This window comes from Culex quinquefasciatus, chromosome 3 (assembly GCF_015732765.1).
Source record: "Culex quinquefasciatus strain JHB chromosome 3, VPISU_Cqui_1.0_pri_paternal, whole genome shotgun sequence".
In the NCBI taxonomy this organism is placed as follows: Eukaryota; Metazoa; Arthropoda; class Insecta; order Diptera; family Culicidae; genus Culex; species Culex quinquefasciatus.
Window position 1 is genome coordinate 103,392,579 of NC_051863.1, and position 22,751 is coordinate 103,415,329.

The window sequence follows — 22,751 nt, forward strand, 5'->3', positions numbered from 1 at the left end:
ATTTCTTTCGACGTTGCATAGGGATTAAGTTGGGCTACAATGTCCTTTCATTAGATTTGACCAAAATTTAGAATATACCCAGAATGCAGTGCTGTCTCATTGTTCCCCACTCATTTCAGCCCATGGGTAACAATGAGACACTTTGATTTTTCTTCATTAAACTTTTCAAAATCGATGTAAATCTTTCAAAACATGAATAAAAAGTGATTTTTGGCATATTTATAGAGTTTAAACTTCATTTAACCAAAAATACAAAGTTATTTGGTATTAATATATGGATTTTACAAAATTTAAATACTTTTCAGTGTAACTTTTGTTAATAAAAGTTTCATGTTGGCAAAATTGCTCTAAAATGTTCAAGGCAAGTTACCTGCAATGGAACAATATAAAAACATGATGTTTTGCTAGAAAAATGTTGATTTTCGTAGAGTGTCTCATTGTTCCCCAGCTGTCTCATTGTTCCTGCCAAGTGCGTCTACAATGAGACAGTTGAATAACTCTGGCTGTAGACGTCAGATCGATCTCATATTTTGGTCAATGTTAGAACACATTAAAAGAAAGATAATGCAATTAAAAGCTCATTAAAAAATGCTGATGAAAAAATTAGAAAAATCGTTGAAAGTTGAAAACCAAAAGTGTCTCATTGATGACTACCCTACCCTACAGATTTTTGAATTTTCATACATCATTTTTGTATGATAAGCTGCCAAATTTGTATGGAAAATTATATGGACAAACTAATGATGCAAAATGGTTTCTTTGGGCATACCGAAGGCACCAAAAAAGTTTCAGTTGGATTAAAAAATACAAAAATTAAAATTTAAGAAAAAATACCCATTTTGTAGAGAATTGCTCAGTTGCATAAACTAGGTATTGCTTAATATCTTATTATTACAGGAAAAGGTGATCTGGTAGGTTGTGATATAAGTGTACACTTGCTACATGGAAGTCAAGGAAATTCAGGAAATCAAGGTTCTCAAGACGCTATTGTTAAAAGTAGTGGTGACGTTAAAGTAAGTTTAGAAATGCTGTTAAAATCCATCACAACAATTTTTTTATTGTATGTTTTAAACAGGCTCTTACTTACTGTGATTTAAAAAGCATTCACATGGGAGGTTTGATAGATGTATTGCGGCTTTATCCGGAGTATCAGCAGGAATTTGCAAACGACATTCAGCACGACCTAACATACAATTTGCGCGAGGGCTATGAAGCTGAGGAGGAAACGGAGAACAACGGACCTTGCCTTGCGTTGCCCTCGATAAGTGAAGACGACGAAAATCAATCGGATGCTGAATCCAGCTCGACATCTCCACTGAATACATCCATATCAAAATCACCAGGGCACAATACCGGTGCAAGTCCCCGGCATGCAAAGTTGATACACAGGTAATAAATGATATCTATTTCACCTGCTGTTTGCCATCTTGAATCAAAACTCTTCGCTTCATATTTTCAAGCATCTGGACGGGAATAAGCCTATTTTTCTGGTGGCAGCATTCCATATACATTAGGGTGTTTCATCCAAACACAAAAGTTCTCAGAATCAGGCAAACCGAGGTTCCCCTTGTAGAGGATACCCATAGGGACTCTCATGCCAAATATCAGCCCATTGGGTTGAGAATTGGCCTGTCCCCAGCGGTTCTAAGTTTACATGTAAATTACTATGAGATTTTTATGCTTTTCGTTCAATCGTTCCTACAGGTCTGGGGACAACATGGATTCACTCGGAATAAAGACAGGTGTGTAGGGGATGGTCCAATGAACACATTTTAGAAGGAATTAGGCTTGTCCATTCTGTCCCCAAGGTGCGCATTGGATCGACGTCCGGTGTCTCCAGAATCATCGATTCACCCTTCAAATGTACGCATTGTCCTTAGTATGCTATGACGGCTAGGAGAAAATTACGACGCCCCATGTCAGACGGTGAACACGTGGCAGAGCATCTACTCGAGTTTTGGCTTAGAAACATTCTTTAAAGTACTAAAATTATAATTATTGTTGTTCCTGAAGAATTTCAACTATTCTAAATAACGTAAAATGATGATTTTGTGTTAATAATGCAATCGATGCCTCTACACGTGTTCACCGTCTGACATGGGGCGTCGTAATTTTCAGCTAGCCGTCATAGCATACTAAGGACAATGCGTACATTTGAAGGGTGAATCGATGATTCTGTAGACACCGGTCGTCGATCCAATGCGCACCTTGGGGAAAGAATGGACAACCCTAATTCCTTCTGGAATTTGTTCATTGGACCATCCCCTACACACCTGTCTTTATTCCGAGTGAATCCATGTTGTCCCCAGACCTGTAGGAACGATTGAACGAAAAGCATAAAAATCCCATAGTAATTTACATGTAAACTTTGAACCGCTGGGGACAGGCCAATTCTCAACCAAATGGGCTGATATTTGGCATGAGAGTCCCTATGGGTATCCTCTACTAGGGGAACCTCGGTTTGCCTGATTCTGAGAACTTTTTTGTTTGGATGAAACACCCTAATATACATATTCAGTGTATTTTTTTTTGAGCTTAACAGTGTACATCAACCATTGGCATTTTTCGAGATAAGATTTGTCTGACCACGCCTTCCGTCGGACGGGGAAGTAAATGTTGGCCCCGGTCTAACCTAAAGAGTTAGGTTGTTAGCTCAATCCAGGTGGAGGAGTCGTCTCCCTGCCTACCTCGGTGGAGTCGCTGGTAGGCAGTTGGACTAACAATCCAAAGGTCGTCTGTTCGAATGCCGGGGTGGATGGAAGCTTAGGTGTAAAAAGAGGTTTGCAATTTCCTCAACAATCAAGCCTTCGGACACCTAGTTTCGAGTAGGAATCTCGCAATCGAGAACGCCAAGTGTACATCAACCAGAGCTTTTGCACCAAGATTTTTACTGAGCAGCTTTTAGTATCTTAAGAATTACGAGAACAATTTATATAATTTTGACGTCATTTCCCAAAGTGCTGTCTACAAAATTATTTACAACTCGTTTTGACTATTTTAGCTATCATTGTTGCAGGATTGGGTCCATAAGTTTGACAATTTTGGAATAAAAATACAATGACTTCCTTAGTTGCTGTGCACCATTGACACGTTTTGTTACGTTTATGTTAGCTTATGAACTTGACTTTATTTAGGTTCCGGAAGTTCAGACATGTCCAAGCTGTTAGTGAATTTTGTGATCCATGTTAGAAGTAATGATTTTTTTTCTTTATTAACAGTCGAAATAAATCTCTTGTTGCATTGAGAGAAAGGGTTGAACGGCAACGTTCGGTGCAAGCTGCGCCTTCTTCTCAAACTACAGAGAATAATAACTCACTTGAAGGACTGAATTTGGAGGGCCGCAGCAAAGAGAACATGCTCCCAACCAAGGTATCGGTTGAACGTTTGGACACGCAAGTCACTACACTGCATAACGACGTAGCGGCATTAAGTATGGAGGTGAGGCGTTTAGCCATGATGGGGATGAACAAATTAGCAACATTATTTGTTTCAGGTTCGAAATGCAATTCAAGCTCTTCAGGAAATGACTTATTCCACTATGAATTCTCAGTTCGATTTGGGGCACTTTCCACCGGCGCGTTCCATTCCCAATTTACAAAATGGAGCGACCGGTTTTATGCGTGATACCGATGGAACGATGGCTAGAAGCTCATCCCATCCTCCGGAAATGTGGTGTCGCGAAATGAACGCATTTGGCGAAGCACTCGCCAGTCCCAACGACACCGAGCCGCTCTCTGACCACATGTTTCGTCGTAAATCGATTATGTCTCAGAAATACTCCGAGGAACTGTCCTGCTCGACACAAACTGAAAACGTGGTTGACTATGAAACTCTGGAAAAGATCGTTCTTGCACATCCAGCTTTAGTGTTGAAAATTCTAGGAATAGAGGCATTGTTCAGCAATGAATCAACTATGGCAATACACCATCTAAATACCATTCCCGAAACAGCAAGTTTAGGCGAAACAATCACTTCGAAAGAAGAACAGGAAACCAAACACCATACCACTAAATCAAACACCAATGAAATGCATCTTATCGATGACTACAAAGAAGATTACTCACCAATCGCTTATAATCCTTTTTACACTAACAATGACTCTAGTTTATTAAAAAACAATATATCACTACTTACACCGTCATCATTGGAAGAGAAAAGATGTGTAGCAAAAAAGGACACCACAAGTTGCTCCATCTTGATTGATGAAAATATGGCAATGCTGAAGCAATCGGATCGGCAGGACCGAATTCCCATTAAATATCGTTTTTCAGCCGGAGACGCTGATAAGCTTGAAAAGGGGTTGGAAAGTATGCCATCTTCACGCTCATTAAGTGGAAGCTGAGTGGAGGTTATCAAACGCACATAATAATTTAATAATAGTGAACAAAGAGAAAATGTTTTAAAATATGCAATTAATATACAATAGACTTCTGTTTAGTGAAATTTTATTATATTTTAAAAATAAAGAGAGCAACAGTTGATATATCACAAGCAACTCCACCGACAAACATAAAATAGTTTTTTGTTGTATCTGATGACAATTCTAGATTAAATTTTCAAAAGTTCCTTTCTGCATAGGAAACCTAAGACGTATAGGTTGTTTTGAAAATTTAAACTGCATTAATCAATTTAAATTACATCGTTTAAGAATGCCGGGAACCGTGGTGTAGGGGTAAGCTTCGTTGCCTCTCACCCAGTCGGCTTGGGTTCGATCCCAGACGGACCCGGTGGCACTTTTTGAGACGAGATTTGTCTGGCCACGCCTTCCGTTGGCCCCGGTCTAACCTAAATGGTTAGGTCGTTAGCTCAATCCAGGTGTAGGAGTCGTCTCCCTGGGTCCTGCCTGGGTGGAGTCGCTGATAGGCAGTTGGACTAACAATCCAAAGGTCGTCAGTTCGAATCCCGGGGTGGATTGAATCTTAGGTGTAAAAAAAAGGTTTCCAATCGCCTCAAACTATAACTTGAAGCCTAAGGCGACCAAATTTGAATGACTTTAGTACGATTGTTACGCGAATTTCTGAAAAATACTCGAAAAATGCACTTTTTTCATTCAAGCTCCGCGCGCGAGTTGTAAACCATTTTTGGGAATTTTTTGTTGTATTAAAACATTGTTCCTGACATCTTAATCTATCATTCTAGGGGTAAGCACCGAAGATTTGACAACTTTTCATTTTTTTTGGGACGGCCTACTCAACAATCAAGCCTTCGAGCACCAAGTTTCGAGTAGGAATCTCGCATTCGAGAACGCCAAGGCAATGCTGTAAGCGAATAATTTGATTTGCTTTTTAAGAATGATTTATATGGAAGATCCTCAGAAATCCCATAAACTTTTTTTTTATTTTAACAAACCCTAGTAAACACAAGCACGAGATCAAAACTCACTCTAAATAAACATTATTGCTAACTGTATAATTAAACTTCCTATTAGAGCTTCGAAACATTTAGCACAATAATGCTTCAAAGCAATAATGGTATGATTTAATGTCTCTATAGAGTAAGCTTTGAATGTAACATAACTCCAAATCAACTTTTAAAAATGCTTTAAAACATTTACATTTCTTTAAACACCAAATTTCTTAAACCACCAAATCAACTTTAGTAGCAGCAATTAATGTCGTAAAGCATTCGATCATAAAATGTAAACATTACGGAAAATTGTTCTGTGCGGCTTTTCGGTAGGTAAATTTGGATTATTTGGGACTATTTCGAAAGTGAACAGATATGTTTATCATTTTGCAGGATCTGGGAGTTCATTTGAAGGAAATTAAATGGAAGATTGTGTTTGCGAGCCAAAATAAAACGGACAGAAACGGAAACGGACGCCAACGGAAGCAGCATAGAACAACTGTGAAATGGATTGATTAGTGTAAAATTTGCAGTTCATATAACCGTGAGTGAGGACTACGCAAAAACTACAAATTAAACTGCTTTTGTTGAACGTGAGAAACATATCGATTAAAATCTTCTCCTGAAGCATACTCCTCGAAAGGAGAGATGATCGGCGCGTGAAAACAGCAGGGAACATTCAACAACAACATCTAAGTTCGATTCTTTAAAGTGGGGCATTTCAACAAAAAAAATCCCAAACAAGCTGAGAAAGCTCCTTCAAGTAAAAGAGAAGAGAATAAAAAAAAAAAGAGAGCGACGTTGAAAAGCTTTTTGATTCTACGGCCAAAGTTTCAGTAAAGTAGTATTTGTTGATTTTCTTCAGTGTTGTGTTACTCTATATCAACGATTTCCAAGGTTACTGTATACCACCTCTGAACATCACCACTTTAAGCTTTTATCCCACTTTAATACGGAATATAGAGTTGGGTAATGAGACGTTAGCATATAATACAGTATGTAAAAAAGTATTTACACCCTTGGGCACTATTGTTATAAAACATGTAAACAATTTAAAGTTTGACCGAAATCTAGTACTATGTTTTGTTATGTAAACAATGTAATGTAATGTAAACAATTTAAAGTTTTGCTGAAATCTAGTACTAAGTTTTGTTCAGAAACTCATGCCGAACATTTTGCTTCAAAATGCTCATGAAAAAATGATTTCTATAAAAGTTATATACAAATACTATTACGAAAATCAAAAAGGTGCAAAAAAGTTTGTACACCTTTCAAAAATTAACACAAATAAACTTATTTGTTAACAAATCATCATAAATCCAGTCTACGAACTCCAAATAGGCATCCTTGACTGATTAAATAAATAATTTGGATTGAATATAAAGTTTACTAACTACTTAGTATAAAAAATTATATAACTCTGGAAATTCTGTATAAAACTTATCTAAACTTAATTTTGAAAACTTTTAATTCAACTAAATGTCAATATATTACCATAGAATTGCAAAATAAACATTTGGGAGTGGGTATAACACCGTTTTGGGGGTCTTTGTATCGATAGAATAGATTTTTCGTTGGAATTTCGTACCAACCCGGAGTGTCGGAAAATCCGCCGGCATCCGAACCGGTCCACAAACCACTAGTCAACCTATGTGGCATCGGAAAGGGCATTCAAATTCCGATCTTTTAATACCCATATATCTAGGTTTTCTATAAAACCCACGTTTTTAAATACCTGGGCAAAAAGTAAGTTTGATCCACGAGAACAGAAATTACGAAAGTCCATACATTTTTGGCAGGTTGCACAAACGAAACCATAACAACGTTTTTGCCTAGGTAAAAACGTGGGTTTTATAGAAAACCTAGATGTATGGGTATCAAAAGATCGGAAATTTTATGCTTTTTCCGATGCCACATAGGTTGTTAATAGTGGACCGGTTCGGATGCCGGCGGATTTTGCAAAATTAAGTTTTGAAAAGTTTTATATAGAATTTCCTGAGTTATATAAACTTTTATACTAACTAGTTAGTAAACTTTATATTCAATCCAAATTATTTTTAATCAGTCAAGGATGCCTATTTGGAGTTGGGAAACTGGATATATGATGATTTGTCAACAAATAACATTTTTTATGTTAATTTTTCAAAAGGTGTACAAACTTTTTTTACACCTTTTTTGATTTTTGTAATAGTATTTGTTAAAGAACATGTTATGAAAATCATCTTTTCATAAGCTTTATATAGCGAAATGTTCGGCATGAGTTTCTGAACAAAACGTAGTACTAGGTTTCTGTCAAACTTTAAATTGTTTACAAGTTTTATCACAAAATGTGCATAGTGCCCAAGGGGTGTAAATACTTTTTTTACATATTGTACGTACGGCTAAAACCAGCCAAAATATACGTACTCTTCCCTTTAGTCAGGGTTCTCCTAGCACACTGTAACCGAAAAGCAAACTTTGCTAAGTTCGTTTTCACACTTTTACATAAAAAATCAATTCGACTAAAAAATGATAACCGTAAGATAAAAGTGCAAAAAGAACTCATCAAAGTGTAATTTCCAATAACAGTGCATGTCACGTAATGCTCCTCACTCAAAAAACTTTTCACCACAAGGCCGCATGAAAATATATGTGATTATTTTCCATACAGTTAATCATGCAACATTGACGTGAATTTCCGGTGGAAGCAGAATCTGGAGCGAACCGAGCCTTGATGACTATTCACTATCGTATCAAGTGGATTTAGCATGAACTTCACGTGAGATGTGCATGATCTTTCATGCATTACTGACATGATCATCGCGTGAAGGCTGCATGAATTTTATTGCGGCTTTTGTTCCTTTCTTACTTTTGTTTTCTTATTCTTTAACGTCTTATTAAATATTAATCTTCTCATTGAAAAGTGCCGGCGACAAAATTGGGCGAAAAGTTCACCGCCCGGAGATCGCGAGTTGGCGCGAGCGAATGAACACCGCGAAAAAAGATTCGGGGTGCATTGGGGTTAAATGATCATTTTGTCATTCGGTTTAATTAAAAATAATTATGTTTTCGTAAATATCGCAACTTTGATGCGATGTAATTCATTTTACAGTAAATTAGGCATTGTTACATCAAATTTGACCTTTCAAACGCACTAGAATGGCCAAATTTTAAAACATCAATGTTTGCCAATTTGACCGTTTTACCCCAATTCCCTTGTAGAACAAAAGAAAAGTTCATCCGCGGTCTGTCAGCAGCGCGCTGTTTTGTTTGATGGATCAACATTTGGAAATGTCGAACGTTGAAGGAAATCGCTCAAAAATGGAAATTAACCGATTTCAAATGTTATGGCCGCAAATGAAAGGTAAGGGTGGCTATTTTTGATTCCGATCTGTAAAACTAGTTCTGGTGAGGTTCTGGGCACTGCGGCAATCGATTTAACAGGCGGGTTGCTTCCGGTTGCATTTGATTTGAAGAGAAGGTTTTCAATCCACCAGGGGCTTATTCGGGGCAACAGTTTCGGTAATCCGGAACTTCCGGTAAGTTTCATATTTGCAGTGTTTAGCATGAAAAACAAACTTAGACCAATCTTTCAAGTGTGCGCTCTTTTTGAGGAGGGTGCGCAAACCGAAGAAGAGCGCAACTCGGGGGAGCGTTATTTCGGGGTTTGTGCGCAAATCGAAGGAGCGTTATTGCAGGGGTTTGGCGTAAAATAGGATTTTGTTATTTAATTTTATTTTGCAATTAAACGAAACATTTATATAAGGGGTCATCCACAAAACACTGATAATGAGCCATCCTCAAATCTGGGTATCCAAGAACTCCCGGATGTCATGGCCTAGATAGCTACCTGATCAACGGAGGTCTCGACGGAGGTCTATACACCCAAAGTTAAAGAACGAGGGAAAAGTCCTCCCGAAAAGAAACGTGAGGAAAGTACTATTTTGCGTGAGTAAAGACCTCTCGCGTGTTCATTCGTTCATTGACGAGTTCATCCTATTGAGTGGCTTATATGGACAAATGATCACCACTTAGTCACCGAACCATGGTGGCCTATACGGCAAAGGCACGATTCAATAAGCCGAAGGTCTTTGGTTCGAATCTCGGTATCGGTACTTTTTTTTGATAGATGAACTTTTTTGGAAAATGAACCCATGAGTAAAGTACTCACGGCAATTTCGGGATTTATCCTCTCCGTCCGCACACAGTACCATTTTACTACCGAACCGTGCTCTTTATCCTCTCGTATGCCGATGCCCAATTCTGGGTGTATGGGTGAATTAACCATCGGTATACACTCAACCCCCGATGGTTGGTCACTTTTTCGTTTGACACTTTTTTAGTTTGTACCCCGTTGGTTGGTCAAAGTCAAACTAAAAAGTGACGAACTGGCACTTTTTACACGGCGCTCACGCACACTATCAAAACACACGTTTGGTAGTGTGCGTGAACTCAGTGTAAAAGAGGTGTCAAACTAAAAAGCGACCCCGTTCGTCTGACAACAGTTGGTGTCAAACCATCGGGGTTTTAGTGTAGCTTCAGTGAACAACGATGGATACACTGGGGTACGTTGGATTGTTATAAGTCTTCTAAGAACTCCTTGAAGTTATGATCTGGATATCAACCAGATCAACGGAGGTCTATATGGGTGAATTAACCATCGGTATAGCTTCAGGTTGCTTCAATGAACCACGATGGATTATTATGGGTCCTCCAGGAACTGATGATCCAAGGCTGTATATCATAGGTACTCACGATCTTGCTTTGCATTAGTGTGAGTGCATGACTCCGTGCCACTAAAACCAAAACAATAACAAACGAACAATGGACCGTGCCAGGAAAAGCAAAACATAAACAATGTCTGTGGCAGTGGAGTGAGAGAGTCAGAGATAACGATTTTGACAGCCGCACTACTACACACTCGCGAGTACCTTAGGTAGAAAGCCATGCTGATGATCTACCTAATCAACGGGGGTCTATAAGGGTGTATTAACCATTGTAACTATAATCTTTTGTAGACTAAAAAAAAGTTTTTAATTCAAACCTGATCATAACTTAAAACTTTGCCAATGGTTGGTATTCAGAAAATTTTGCGAAAACATTCACAGCACTTGTGTATAGACAGACACCATTTTGTATGAAGAATATGAGGCAATAGTGCACAATAACTATTTTGGCCATAAAAAAACATCAATGGACAAGGTTTCATACAAATCTGAAAATGCAATCAAAAGTCGATTTGCAATAACGAAAGGAATTAAATACTTTGTTGAATCCAAATTAACGCCTCATTTTTCTGTTTGTTTGTTGTTGTACAGGTTTGTTTTCAAATATTTCGTTTGATATGTTTCACACTAGCGTTCCCAGCTCTTTGAGGAAGGTGGCAATAATATGGACGGGGCAATAATATGGACGTTTTGAAAAATACATCATTTGTAGACACCCCCTGACCAAATTTAGAACAAATTTCTGAGGATGGTGGGGCAGTTTCCCCATGTTGCCCCACCCTGTGCACGCTAGTGACGTTTCAATGGAGCACCCGCCGTCGAGCAGTTTTTGACAGTTCGCTCGATTCAGCAACGGCTTGTGAGCTCTCACTGAAAGGCCCTTCCGGCTTGTGAACTCACTGAATAGGCCGCAACGATTCAGCAACGGTTTGTGATCTCTCACTGAAAGGCCCTTCCGGCTTGTGAACTCACTGAATAGGCCGCAACGATTCAGCAACGGCTTGTGAGCTCTCACTGAAAGGCCCTTCCGGCTTGTGAACTCACTGAATAGGCCACAACGATTCAGCAACGGCTTGTGAGCTCTCACTGAAAGGCCCTTCCGGCTTGTGAACTCACTGAATAGGCCGCAACGATTCTACAACGGCTTGTGAGCTCTCACTGAAAGGCCCTTCCGGCTTGTGAACTCACTGAATAGGCCGCAACGATTCAGCAACGGCTTGTGAGCTCTCACTGAAAGGCCCTTCCGGCTTGTGAACTCACTGAATAGGCCGCAACGATTCTACAACGGCTTGTGAGCTCTCACTGAAAGGCCCTTCCGGCTTGTGAACTCACTGAATAGGCCACAACGACTGGTGAACACTCACTGAAAGGCCTGTCTGGCTTGTGAGCTCAACGGAAGACATCAACGGCTTGTGATCTCTCACTGAAAGGCCTTTCTGGCTTGTGATCTCACTGAAAGGCCGCAACGACTGGTGAACACTCGCTGGCTCATGCCTGGTACACTCAACCCCCGGTGGTTGGTCACTTTTTCGTTTGACACTTTTTTAGTTTGTACCCCGTTGGTTGGTCAAAGTCAAACTAAAAAGTGACGAACTGTCACTTTTTACACGGCGCTCACGTACACTATCAAAACAAACGTTTGGTAGTGTATGTGAACTCCGTGTAAAAGGGGTGTCAAACTAAAAAGTGACCCCGTTCGTTTGACACCAGTTGGTGTCAAACCATCGGGGTTTGAGTGTAAAGGTAAGGAAAGAGTTAAAGTAGAAAAAGTGGGGAGGTACAAATATGGATGGTCCCATAGCGAACAAGTGGAAGAAAGAGAGAAGAAAGAAATGGTTTTGTAAAAATGTGTTGGGAAATACATCAAAAGAAAGGATAATCGATAATAATCGAAATAAAAAAACAATTCGCGAGCAGCTTCTTCCTCTTTCATCGGACGGTCGTCGTCGAGGCGTGTTCATCGTGGTGGCTGCAAGGGTGTCGGCAACAATTTAGCGTCTCCACAATGATTTGAATATTATATCCTTGTCCCGAATCTAAAGCTTAGAGGAAGGTGCATGTCAGTTTTCAGCAGGAAGGTGCCCTCAAATGAGAAACGCCAGCGTTGCTGTATTTTTTCTAGAGAAGGGGGGAGATGTGTGGGCCCGTATAGCGCCCCCCTGTCTATGGTTCGCAATATGCGTGCACGGGCATCAACCCCCTGTCTCCGCACGTCCACACACACAGCTGTCAGCGCACGGCAGCACGGCCTCAGCCCCTGTTCAGCAGTCATCCAGTCTGGTGGCATCTCGGCCACGCTCGGAGTCCTGACCCGTGGGTGCTAGGGTTTACACAGAACCAACGCGGAAGAAAGGAAGAAGAAGCATGAAATCCGCCGGAAGAGAGGACACCACTAGGAGAGAAGAGTCGGCGGAAAACTGTAGAGAGCAGTTTGCGGTGTCGGAACGCATGAGAGACATGCACAGGAAGGTTCACATGTGGAAGGAAGTAGGAGAGTTATCCAGTACCAAACGAAAACCTTCTGTTGTTCTTCGGAGCAATTCCGGGAGAGATGGTAAGGTTACGCAACAGTCTTTGACTAAAACTAGGCAACCACAAGCATATTTTCGCTTTTTTGCGAATATAGCACCGGTACAGCTGAACATTCTGAAAATTCACGCAACAACCTCACCGCTTGAGCACCCCCGCTACGATGAGCACGGTATTTTACCACTCGTCAACAGCATTTCAGAAAACTCTCAGGTACAGATAAACAATCCAAAACCGACCTCATGTGGCCTTCCAGTACTTCATGTACTATAAAAGAGGAACCCGCATCCTCAACACGCCTTTGTTGTTGTTATCGGTATCGTGAACTGGCTCTGCTTGTGGGTCTCGTTTGGAGTCGTCTTTTCGCCGTGTTCCTCTGAAGGTGCTGCTGCATTACTAACTGTTTGGAATAATTTGTCCCGCTGGCCGTTCGCAGTGACTGAAGATTAGAACATTGTGTGCAGTGCAGCTCGTCAAATCTATTTTGTTTTTTCCGAAATCTCGGAGCTATTCACGAAGGCCATATTGTACAACGGGGGACAAGCCACGGGCGTTTCATCCACTGGCTTGTACACTGCTGCCATCTCGGTGTTCGACCGCTACTGAATAACAATATACAGTACCGTCCAGAAGTATTTTGACGATGGGGAAAGTGTGCAGGAAATGCAATATGGCTATCGCTTTGAGCATGCTGCATATCGTTTGCGAAGGATTCTGTACGGAAATGCATCATTACCACGCGAAATGTGTAGGATTGTCGGAGCTTGAACATCACGCCTGTGATCACAACAACATTCGCTGGATGTGTGACCCATGTTGCGAGCTTATGTCAAACTCCAAGTTCCGCAATACCGTCAATGGCTTGAAAACTGCTGAGCACAAAGCCGAAACTGGAGTAGCAGACCTGAGAACCGAGGTGAGCAAGCTGTACGAAATCGTGAATCATCTTGAGAGTGCACTTCAAAGAACAGTAACCGAGGCCCCGTCGCAAGAAACATCTATTGGCTGATGATCGTAAACTTCTTTCGTCGACCGTCGTACAGCAGGATGAAAAATCTTCTGAAGTGAAGCCTCGCCTAAGGATTAACAGCCAGGACGAACGAAAGTTGGCACTGCATCTGTCTAATATCGCCAATGACGTGACAGAACAGGAAGTCGCCGAAATGGTTACGGATGTCTTCGGTATTAAACGTGTTCCCGCGGTTCAACTCCTTGTCCCTTCCTGGAAGGATAAATCGTCGTTAGCATTCATCTCCTTCAAAGTGGAAATCGACCCGTCGTTAAGAACCAAAGCCCTCACGTCTTCAATCTGGCCTGCAGGTATTAGATGTCGCGAGTTTCGAGACTACTCCAAAGATGTTTGGCGCCCTATCAACAGAAGCTGCTAGTAACAATCAATTAATTTTCTTGTAAATGATGTATGTGTTATGTTTGCAATTATTGAACCTGTTCAAGTGATTTATGTTATTTAAATGTAATTAGGTTAGAAATTTCGTTTGGCCATCAAGTTGTCTGTCGGAATCAAACAAATAAATAAATAAACATCAGCGACCAAGCTGCAGGACACTGCCATCCTGTTCTCGGATCATCAAAACATCTTGGAGAAAACGGCAGGTTCAACTGAACAATGAACAATATCCGTTGCATCCAGGTTAACCTCCATCATGCTAAGGGTGCTTCCAGTATCCTTAGTCGGAGGTTCACTAAAGAGCAATTGGGGATTGCTCTCGTTCAAGAACCGTGGGTTAACCACAACAAAATCCTTGGACTGTCCTGTCAAAGCAGTAGATTGATCTACAGCAATACGCAGGCAACACCAAGAACGGCGATTCTGCTGAGCGGAAACATCAAGTGTACTCCAATCACGGAATTCGTCCAACGAGACATCGTTGCAGCAATGGTGACCGTCCCGACCACCAAGGGAAAGCAGGAGATGGTTGTTGCATCTGCTTACTTTCCTGGTGACCAGGACGATGTTCCACCGCCAGAAGTGGCCGCACTTGTGCGATACTGTAGGGCTGTCAATAAACCGTTCCTCATCGGTTGTGACGCGAACGCCCACCATACGATATGGGGAAGCACGGATGTTAACGATAGAGGTGAGCGCCTTCTTGAATACTTGACGTCTAACAACGTCAATGTATGCAATAAGGGCAATGAACCTACTTTTGTTACTGTCGCAAGACAGGAGGTCTTGGACCTCACTCTGTGTAGTGCTGCTTTTGCAGACAAAATAAAAAACTGGCATGTCTCTGAAGAAGCTAGTCTGTCTGATCACAGACAGTAGTCTTTGACATTGAAGCCAGTCAAATGAAAAGGGAAACGTTTCGTGACCCAAATGACACGGACTGGAACGCCTTTCGAGGTCACCTTTGTCGGTCCAAACAAGACGCTCCTTCACGAATACGAATCCCCGAAGAATTGGATACTGCAGCGAATAGTCTTCAACGCTGGATCACGGCTAGAGGGTGACGAGCGGGAATTCCCGGGAAAAATTTCCCGGGAAATCGACCATTTTTGGATCTCTCGATTCCCGGGAAATTCGGTCGAGACTCCGGGAATTTTTAACTTATAAATATTGAAGCAAACATAGATAAACTAATAAGAAAAACATTTTGAAAAAATTGTTTTGAACATTTAATGTTCAATGTTCGATGTTCGATGTTCAATTTCGAAAAAACCAATGCTTCTCTAATCTTCTTATCCAGAAAGTTTAAACTTTAACTTGTTAAAAATTCCAAACGCTAGAATTGAGAAAAATTTGGACCCCAAAATTTACCTTTAAAAATATTTACCAGTTACACCCCAGACATGAAATCAAATGTTTTATTTTCAAATATTTTTTTAAATTATTTTAAGAGGAAAAGATTTTTCAAGTTAAGTTTATTTCCATAATCTTCTCTTGAGCATAGCAATCCTCATAATCTAGTTTTTTATGAACATATGATTTTTCCTGATAACTCTAATATTTCTTCAATTAAACTTTAGAGTTGACCTCAAAAATAACAAAAAAAGTTGAATTTGTTGTTTTCAGTCGATGTTTATCATATTGCAAAATTCCCGATACTGGAAAATTATATATTAGTTATATTAGTTATTTTTTTTACAAAAATCTAATAACAACTTTGTGCAACTTTTGAAAAATGACTCAGTGCGAATTAAGATTCGTAAACATTTTAAACTATAATTTTGAGTCTTAAAAAGCTCAGGAAACGATTTTGTATTTCAGAAAAAATCAAAAAGTTTCATATAGTTCCTTAAAATTATGAGGCTGCTTAAATTACCGTCTCATAGAATTAGTATGAATCAATTGTAACTGAATTTATTAAAAAAACAAAAACAAATTTATTACTTTTCATTTTATTAAATTTTAGCACTATTGGCATAGTAAAAAAACTCCCGGGTCCCGGGAATTCCCGGGAAATGGCCAAATTCAACTCTCGATTCCCGGGAAATTGAAAATCTCGAGAATCGTCACCCTCTAATCACGGCAGCCTACCAGGCAAGCTGCCCTAAGAAGGTGAGAGAAATCTGGAGCGAAAGCTTGAGCAGTCTCCGCAAGGAGGCTAGAAGGCTTTTCAACAGAGCTAAGCTCACTTCCGAATGGGATGCCTACAAAGCAGCCCTAACGAAGTATAACGCGGAGTTGAGGAGAGCCAAAAAAACTAGCCTGGCTAATTTCTGTGAGGACATAAGCTCGATGTCTGAAGCAACCCGACTCCAAAAGGCGTTGTCAAAAGACCATTCCAACGGTCTAGGACAGGTGAGAGACGAGCAAGGCACTCTCATTGTCACAAACAAGGAAACACTGCAAGTACTCATGAGTAAGCACTTTCCAGAATCAACTGAAAGAGAGGAGGATGCAGCTAGTACCCGGACTGCAGATGGCGTATGGTGTCGACCATCAAGAGAGTCAGTCCACCTAGCCCGTCGAATGTTCAACCAGTCTTCAATCAGATGGGCCCTCGGCACGTTTGAACCACTGAAGGCTGCAGGACCCGACGGCATCCTTCCAATCTTTCTCCAAAAGCAGCCGACACCATAATGGCTGAGTTGATCAACTTACTTCGAGCCAGCTTCACCCTGGGCTATATCCCTCGAAGCTGGCGCAAAGTTAAGGTGATCTTCATACCTAAGGCCGGCAGAAATGACCCCACGATGCCAAAAGCCTTCAGACCCATAAGTCTGACAGTGACGCTGCTCAAGCTTATGGAGAAAATCACGGATAACCACATCCGGGCGGAGTTCTTGAAGGACTTCCCTTTGCACAAACACCAATATGCATACCAAGCGGGCAAATCGACCGAAACTGCCCTACACGCGTTAGTGTAACGTATCGAGAACGCACTGAAATATAAAGAATCTGCACTTTGTGCTTTTCTTGATATTCAGGGCGCTTTCGATAACACTTCGTACACAGCCATCAATGAAGCGCTCCGGTCGAGGAACGTCGATGGAACAACTGCGAGCTGGATTCATGCTATGCTTACGAGCAGAGATTTCAGCATCGCTAGGAGACACATCTATCACAATAACGGCAGCCAAAGGCTGTCCGCAAGGGGGAGTACTATCTCCTTTGCTTTGGCTGCTGGTGGTAGATAGTCTTCTAAGAAAACTAACACTACTCGGCTACGAAGTCATTGGATATGCTGACGACGTAGTCTTAATCATCCGGGGGAAGTACGACGGAACGTTATCGGACCGTCTACAGTCAGCTCTAAACTACACCATGTCGTGGTGTGAGCAGGAAGGGCTGACGACAGAGCCGTACCTTGGGTCCACGGCGCCCTTGGCGAATCATCAATTTGGCGCCCCACCCAAAATTACAAGCATTTTGATAAACTGGTTTTATTTTTCAATGATTGCCTCAATGAGTTTTGATTGTATAATTGCAATTGGAGACCTTGTGATGGTTAAAATCATAAACACAGTATTTTTATTGTTTTATTTTTCAAATTGATTTGAGATAGGTTGAATTGAAAATTTATTGAATTTATTGGCTGAATATTTTCTCAGATTTCATAAAATCGATAATAATAGCAGGGTTTTGTTTTTCTTAATTTATTTTTCAGACAAATGCACAGAATTGAATACTCAATCCTGATGAGTTTTAATTTCGGTGTAATTAGAAAAAAAAAACCTTCTTAAAAATTATGAAAAATAATATGTATAATTTTTCAACATGCAGCGGCAGAACCGAATTTCGTCAAAATCAATTAATGATCATTCAAAATCCAGCGCAATTCATGATGAAACTTATTTTAATTATAATAATAATTGGTGAAAAATATGAAGATAAATAATTTTTATTATTTTTATAGATTCGCCCATACTATGTCTGGAATATATTTTATGTTTTTTTTGTTAAATTATGTTGTTCATTGATTTTTTTTCATTGATATTTTTTAATTTATTTTTAATTCATACAATTAAATTCCATATTCTAGAAAATTGTTTGTTTTTAAACAAAGCTTCACCTTCGTCAAAATAAACACTTAATATTACACACTGCATGTACATTTTTTGCAAACACAAAAAAAAGTTGCAACCGACGGGATTCAAACCCAAACATCAACACTAAGGACTGGCGCCTTAGCCAACTCGGGCATCAGACCGATGAAGAATGGAAAGGATAAACGCATATATGAGCTTGATATTTCGGTCAAGTAGGTTTCCAGGGTGTAATATTACATAAAATTTCATAAAATAATGCAAAATTCATTTTACACCCAGGCCTTTTACACGCAGCTGAATTGCTACTTTTTTTTTGCTGTATGTATGAATATTTCCTATTTGTTTGGTTTTAACTGAAACTATTTTTTCTGAAAATAAAGTTCTAAATAGTTTCTCATTGTCAGAGCTTTTAAGACGATTAAAAAAGTAAATGTGTAAATTTTGGCGAAATAACACTTGAACAGTAGCGTGGCTCACGGACAAAAATGTTTATCCGCATCCGCTTTGCGATGTTTTACAAAGTTGTTCCTTGGATCAAAATCTGTAAGAAACCTAAGAATAGGAAAATTTGATAAGGTTTTGAGAAACTTTCTCTAAGAAGAGGTTAAAATTGAAACATTCCCAAAGTATTTTTTTGAAGTTCCATACTAGAGTGTAACAAAAATGACTTTTTGGTGGGCATTCAAGGGTTTGTTCCTGTGGGCATACTAAGCCAAAATCCAAAATATGAGCTTGATTGGACGTAACAGGAGCTGGCGCTCCGCCCTTCAATTTTAAATGGGATTTAACCCGTAAAAAAAGATTTTTTCAAAAATGATACTTTTTGAGGCATTTTGGCCACCAATGCGTTTACCAAAAACATCACTGGCGTCTTGGCCAGATCCTTGCGCATCTTTTGGTATATATAACATTGACATTTGGAGCACCCTGGAGCTCGGTACAGGCCTTCAAAGTTTGGCATTTTTTCGAAAAATCGGCCCCGGCAAAATCAAATGGCGTCTAGGGCGTCGCGAGGCGCGACGCATATCTTTTTTGCCGGGGCCGATTTTTCGAAAAAATGCCAAACTTTGAAGGCCTGTACCGAGCTCCAGGGTGCTCCAAATGTCAATGTTATATATACCAAAAGATGCGCAAGGATCTGGCCAAGACGCCAGTGATGTTTTTGGTAAACGCATTGGTGGCCAAAATGCCTCAAAAAGTGTCATTTTTGAAAAAATCTTTTTTTACGGGTTAAATCCCATTTAAAATTGAAGGGCGGAGTGCCAGCTCCTGTTACGTCCAATCAAGCTCATATTTTGGATTTGGGCTTAGTATGCCCACCGGAACAAACCCTTGAATGCCCGCCAAAAAGTCATTTTTGTTACATCCTATTCCATACTAACTTCAGGTCAATGGTGAAAGTACTAAACCACAGAGTAAGACAGAGTTCGCACTGCCTCTTGATTTTTGGTTCAACTTGGTGGTACATCGCACGCCTACTACCAGCAAACCTTATGGAGCCAAAAAATTTAATGACATTTCTTCGGACTGGGCACTCTGGGTTACTCTGTGACTAAACCTTAACCAAATACACAGTAAAAAAACCTGTGTAAAATCGCATGCAAAAGCATGCACATCACCTTTGTGAGCAAAAGCATGTAATATTGTATGCGAAAAAGTGTACATAAAAAGCATGTACAAAAGAAAAATAAATAAATTTTGTACACCCCAAAAATAACATCAATCTGTTGAGAGTTATATCCAGATTACCAAGTCCGCGCCCCAACCATCTCGGCTATCTGCCGCTGTGAAGTTAGCTGGATCAACACCGATGTAGGTGTATGTTCCCCATACATCGTATGCAGCTAATTCAGTATACGACGTACGGAAAACCTACTGCTACATCGGCATTGGACACATCATTTACAAGACGGTGAGATAGCCGAGACGGTTGGGGCGCGGACTTGGTAATCGGGATATGACTCTCAACAGATTGATGTTATTTTTGGGGTGTGCAACATTAATTTATTTTTCTTTTGTACATGCTTATTATGTACACGTTTTCGCATACAATATTACATGATTTTGCTCACAAAGGTGATGTGCATGCTTTTGCATGCGATTTTACCATCGGATTTATTGCTGTGTACGCTCAAAAATTCAGGCTAGCTTTTGGGGCCATATTGCTCTAAAATTCCGGTATAGACGTTCGAAATTGAATACTTTTGTCTTTTTCATATAACATTGAGCCACGCTATTAATCAATAAATTGTGAAAAATCTAAGTGTGTAGAAATTTGCCAACACCGGTTAAGCTAAAAATAGAGAATGAGATTCAGAGAACTTGTGTGTTCTGTAAAATATGTTTTGTTCTTGAAAATATATTGTTGATTTATTGGTGAAAATTTACAGCAGTTTTCCTATTTCAAAACTCTAGTATTTCGAAAAAGCGTAGGCAAATTTCAATGCACGAAGTTGCTTATAAAAGGGAAATAGTGCTGAAACAGTCTAAATTTTAAAACAAAAATTATGTGTTTCAATGCTAAAATCTAGAGTATTTTTAAAGGTTCTATCCTATAAACAAAATATTCATTTTTAGCTTTTTGGATGTTTCTTGATACCTCTGATTCAAGGCGCTTTGAAAAATACTCAAAAAGCAAAAAGTCTAAATTTGGTTTATAGGACTACTTCAAAAAAAAAATCTAGAGATAATTTCTATTTAAAAGAAGTTCAAAATATGACAACAACGTGAAAAAAACATACAGATGGACAATATTTTAGTCTGGAAAGTATGGCTTAAACATCATTGTATAACGGTCTAAACTTTAACGCTGTATTAATCTTGAAAAGCTCTTTTATAACTCCTTGATCTATCTGCCACTTCAGCGCCTTGCCCCTTCTTTGATGACAAATTAAATTAAGCATTAAATGTAAATTTTCAAGAACACTTCGGTAGAAATATTCATACAATTGATTTTGACGCCCCTAAATCATTTTTTTTATTATATGCTAAACGAAATTATCTAGTAATTTGTAGTTATACTTTATATTTTGGGGCCCTTTCTCTTTTAAATTCCTAAAGAGGATGTTATAACTGACATTAAAAATAAGTACAATCACCGATTTCGGCGCCCCCCAAAGGGCTTGCGCCCTTGGCGGTCGCCAACTGCGCCAACCCCTAGGTACGGCGCTGGCTGACGATAAACCCCAACAAAACCGTGATAATCCCGTTTACTAACAGGAGGAAACACGACCTTAGGCCGCCTACCTTGAAAGGAACCCAACTGACCTTCAGTTCTGAGGTCAAATATTTAGGAGTAATCCTTGACAAAAAGCTGAACTGGAATGCACATCTGGACTATGCGGTAAAGAAGGCAACTACTGCTATCTGGGCGTGCAACAAAATGTTTGGCAAAACCTGGGGCCTTAAACCGAAACTTGCATTCTGGTCTTACACCACCATCGCTCGACCTAGGGTAACCTATGCGTCGACCGTTTGGTGGCCGAAGACTGAACAGAAGACATGTCAGTCGAAACTGACCAAGCTCCAACGACTGGCATGTCTTTCTGTTACGAGTGCAATGAAAACAACCCCCACCGCGGCCATGGAAGCCATGCTATGCATTCTGCCTTTACATTTGCATGTAAAGCAGGAGGCAGCGCTTGGCGCTCTACGACTACAACGGTGTAACAACTGGGTGGAAGGAGATGGAACGGGTCACTCGCGGATCGTGAAGGCTCTTGACATTTCCCCCCTTGCAACTTCAGTCTCGGACTGCATGGAGGTGAGGCCCAACATGGACATTCCATATGAGGTGATTGAAACAAATCGCCAAATGTGGAGTAATGGAGGACCTACACTTCCAGAAGGAACTATTCGTTTCTTTACGGATGGTTCAAAAATGGGCACTTCTACTGAAGCTGGAGTCTTCGGTCCTCGAACCAGGGAAACCATATCTATGGGTAAGTGGCCTACCGTTTTTCAAGCAGAAGTGTATGCCATACACATCTGTGCGAGGACGTGTATTATGAGAAATTATAGACACGCAAAAATCGGTATTTTCTCGGATAGCCAAGCTGCACTATTGGCATTAAAATCCTCTAAATGCGAATCCAAACTTGTTTGGGAGTGCGTCGCTTCCCTCAGGGAACTTGCTGCTCGGCATAACAGAGTCATGTTGTTTTGGGTCCCAGGGCACTGCGGCATTGAAGGCAACGAAATGGCTGATGAACTTGCCAGACAAGGCTCATCAAACATCTTCGTGGGTCCCGAGCCGTTCCTTGGAATCTCAAAAAGTGCCGTGAAGCAAGAAATAACTAATTGGGGACAATCGCAAATCGCTTCAATCTGGGGCGAGATGCGAGGATTGAACAAGCTAAAACTTTTATCACTCCAAGTCCTTCAATTGCCAGGAAACTTCTTGGCTTAAACCGTAGGGAACTACGAATACTTGCAGGGCTTCTAACAGGACATTGTCCTGCCAGATATCACCTGCACAAAATCGGCAGGTGGCCTAACAACCTCTGTCGTTTTTGTTTAACTGAGCTGGAAAGCTCGGCACATTTACTCTGCTTCTGCGGAGCACTTGTGTCTCGAAGGCTGCGGTTCTTTGGATCGCACCTTCGTACGCCGTACGATGTATGGCACCACACCCATCCCAAGAAGGTCATACAGTTCATCGACTGTATTGCGCCGAATTGGGATAAACCATGTCTGCAAAATAACCCCTCGTCTTCC

The 22,751-nt window shown here is 40.3% G+C and overlaps 2 protein-coding genes across 13 annotated transcripts in view; both read left to right on the plus strand.

Moving 5' to 3' along the window:
* Positions 1–4,508, plus strand: part of LOC6042901 (potassium voltage-gated channel subfamily H member 8) — a 119,005-nt gene extending 114,497 nt beyond the window's left edge. For all 12 annotated transcript variants that reach the window (XM_038259742.1, XM_038259737.1, XM_038259749.1 and 9 more), the window contains 4 exons: positions 898–1,013; positions 1,076–1,389; positions 3,219–3,438; positions 3,494–4,508. In XM_038259742.1, the coding sequence (XP_038115670.1) occupies positions 898–1,013; positions 1,076–1,389; positions 3,219–3,438; positions 3,494–4,342 (1,499 nt within the window). In that variant the 3' untranslated portion in view covers positions 4,343–4,508. The remainder of the gene's footprint in view (positions 1–897; positions 1,014–1,075; positions 1,390–3,218; positions 3,439–3,493) is intronic.
* Positions 4,509–14,208: 9,700 nt separating this feature from the next.
* LOC119769175 lies at positions 14,209–16,913 on the plus strand. Its single transcript, XM_038261081.1, has 2 exons — positions 14,209–14,680; positions 16,615–16,913. The coding sequence occupies exons 1-2, from the start codon at positions 14,209–14,211 to the stop codon at positions 16,911–16,913; spliced, it is 771 nt and encodes a 256-aa protein (XP_038117009.1).
* Positions 16,914–22,751: the final 5,838 nt, after the last annotated feature.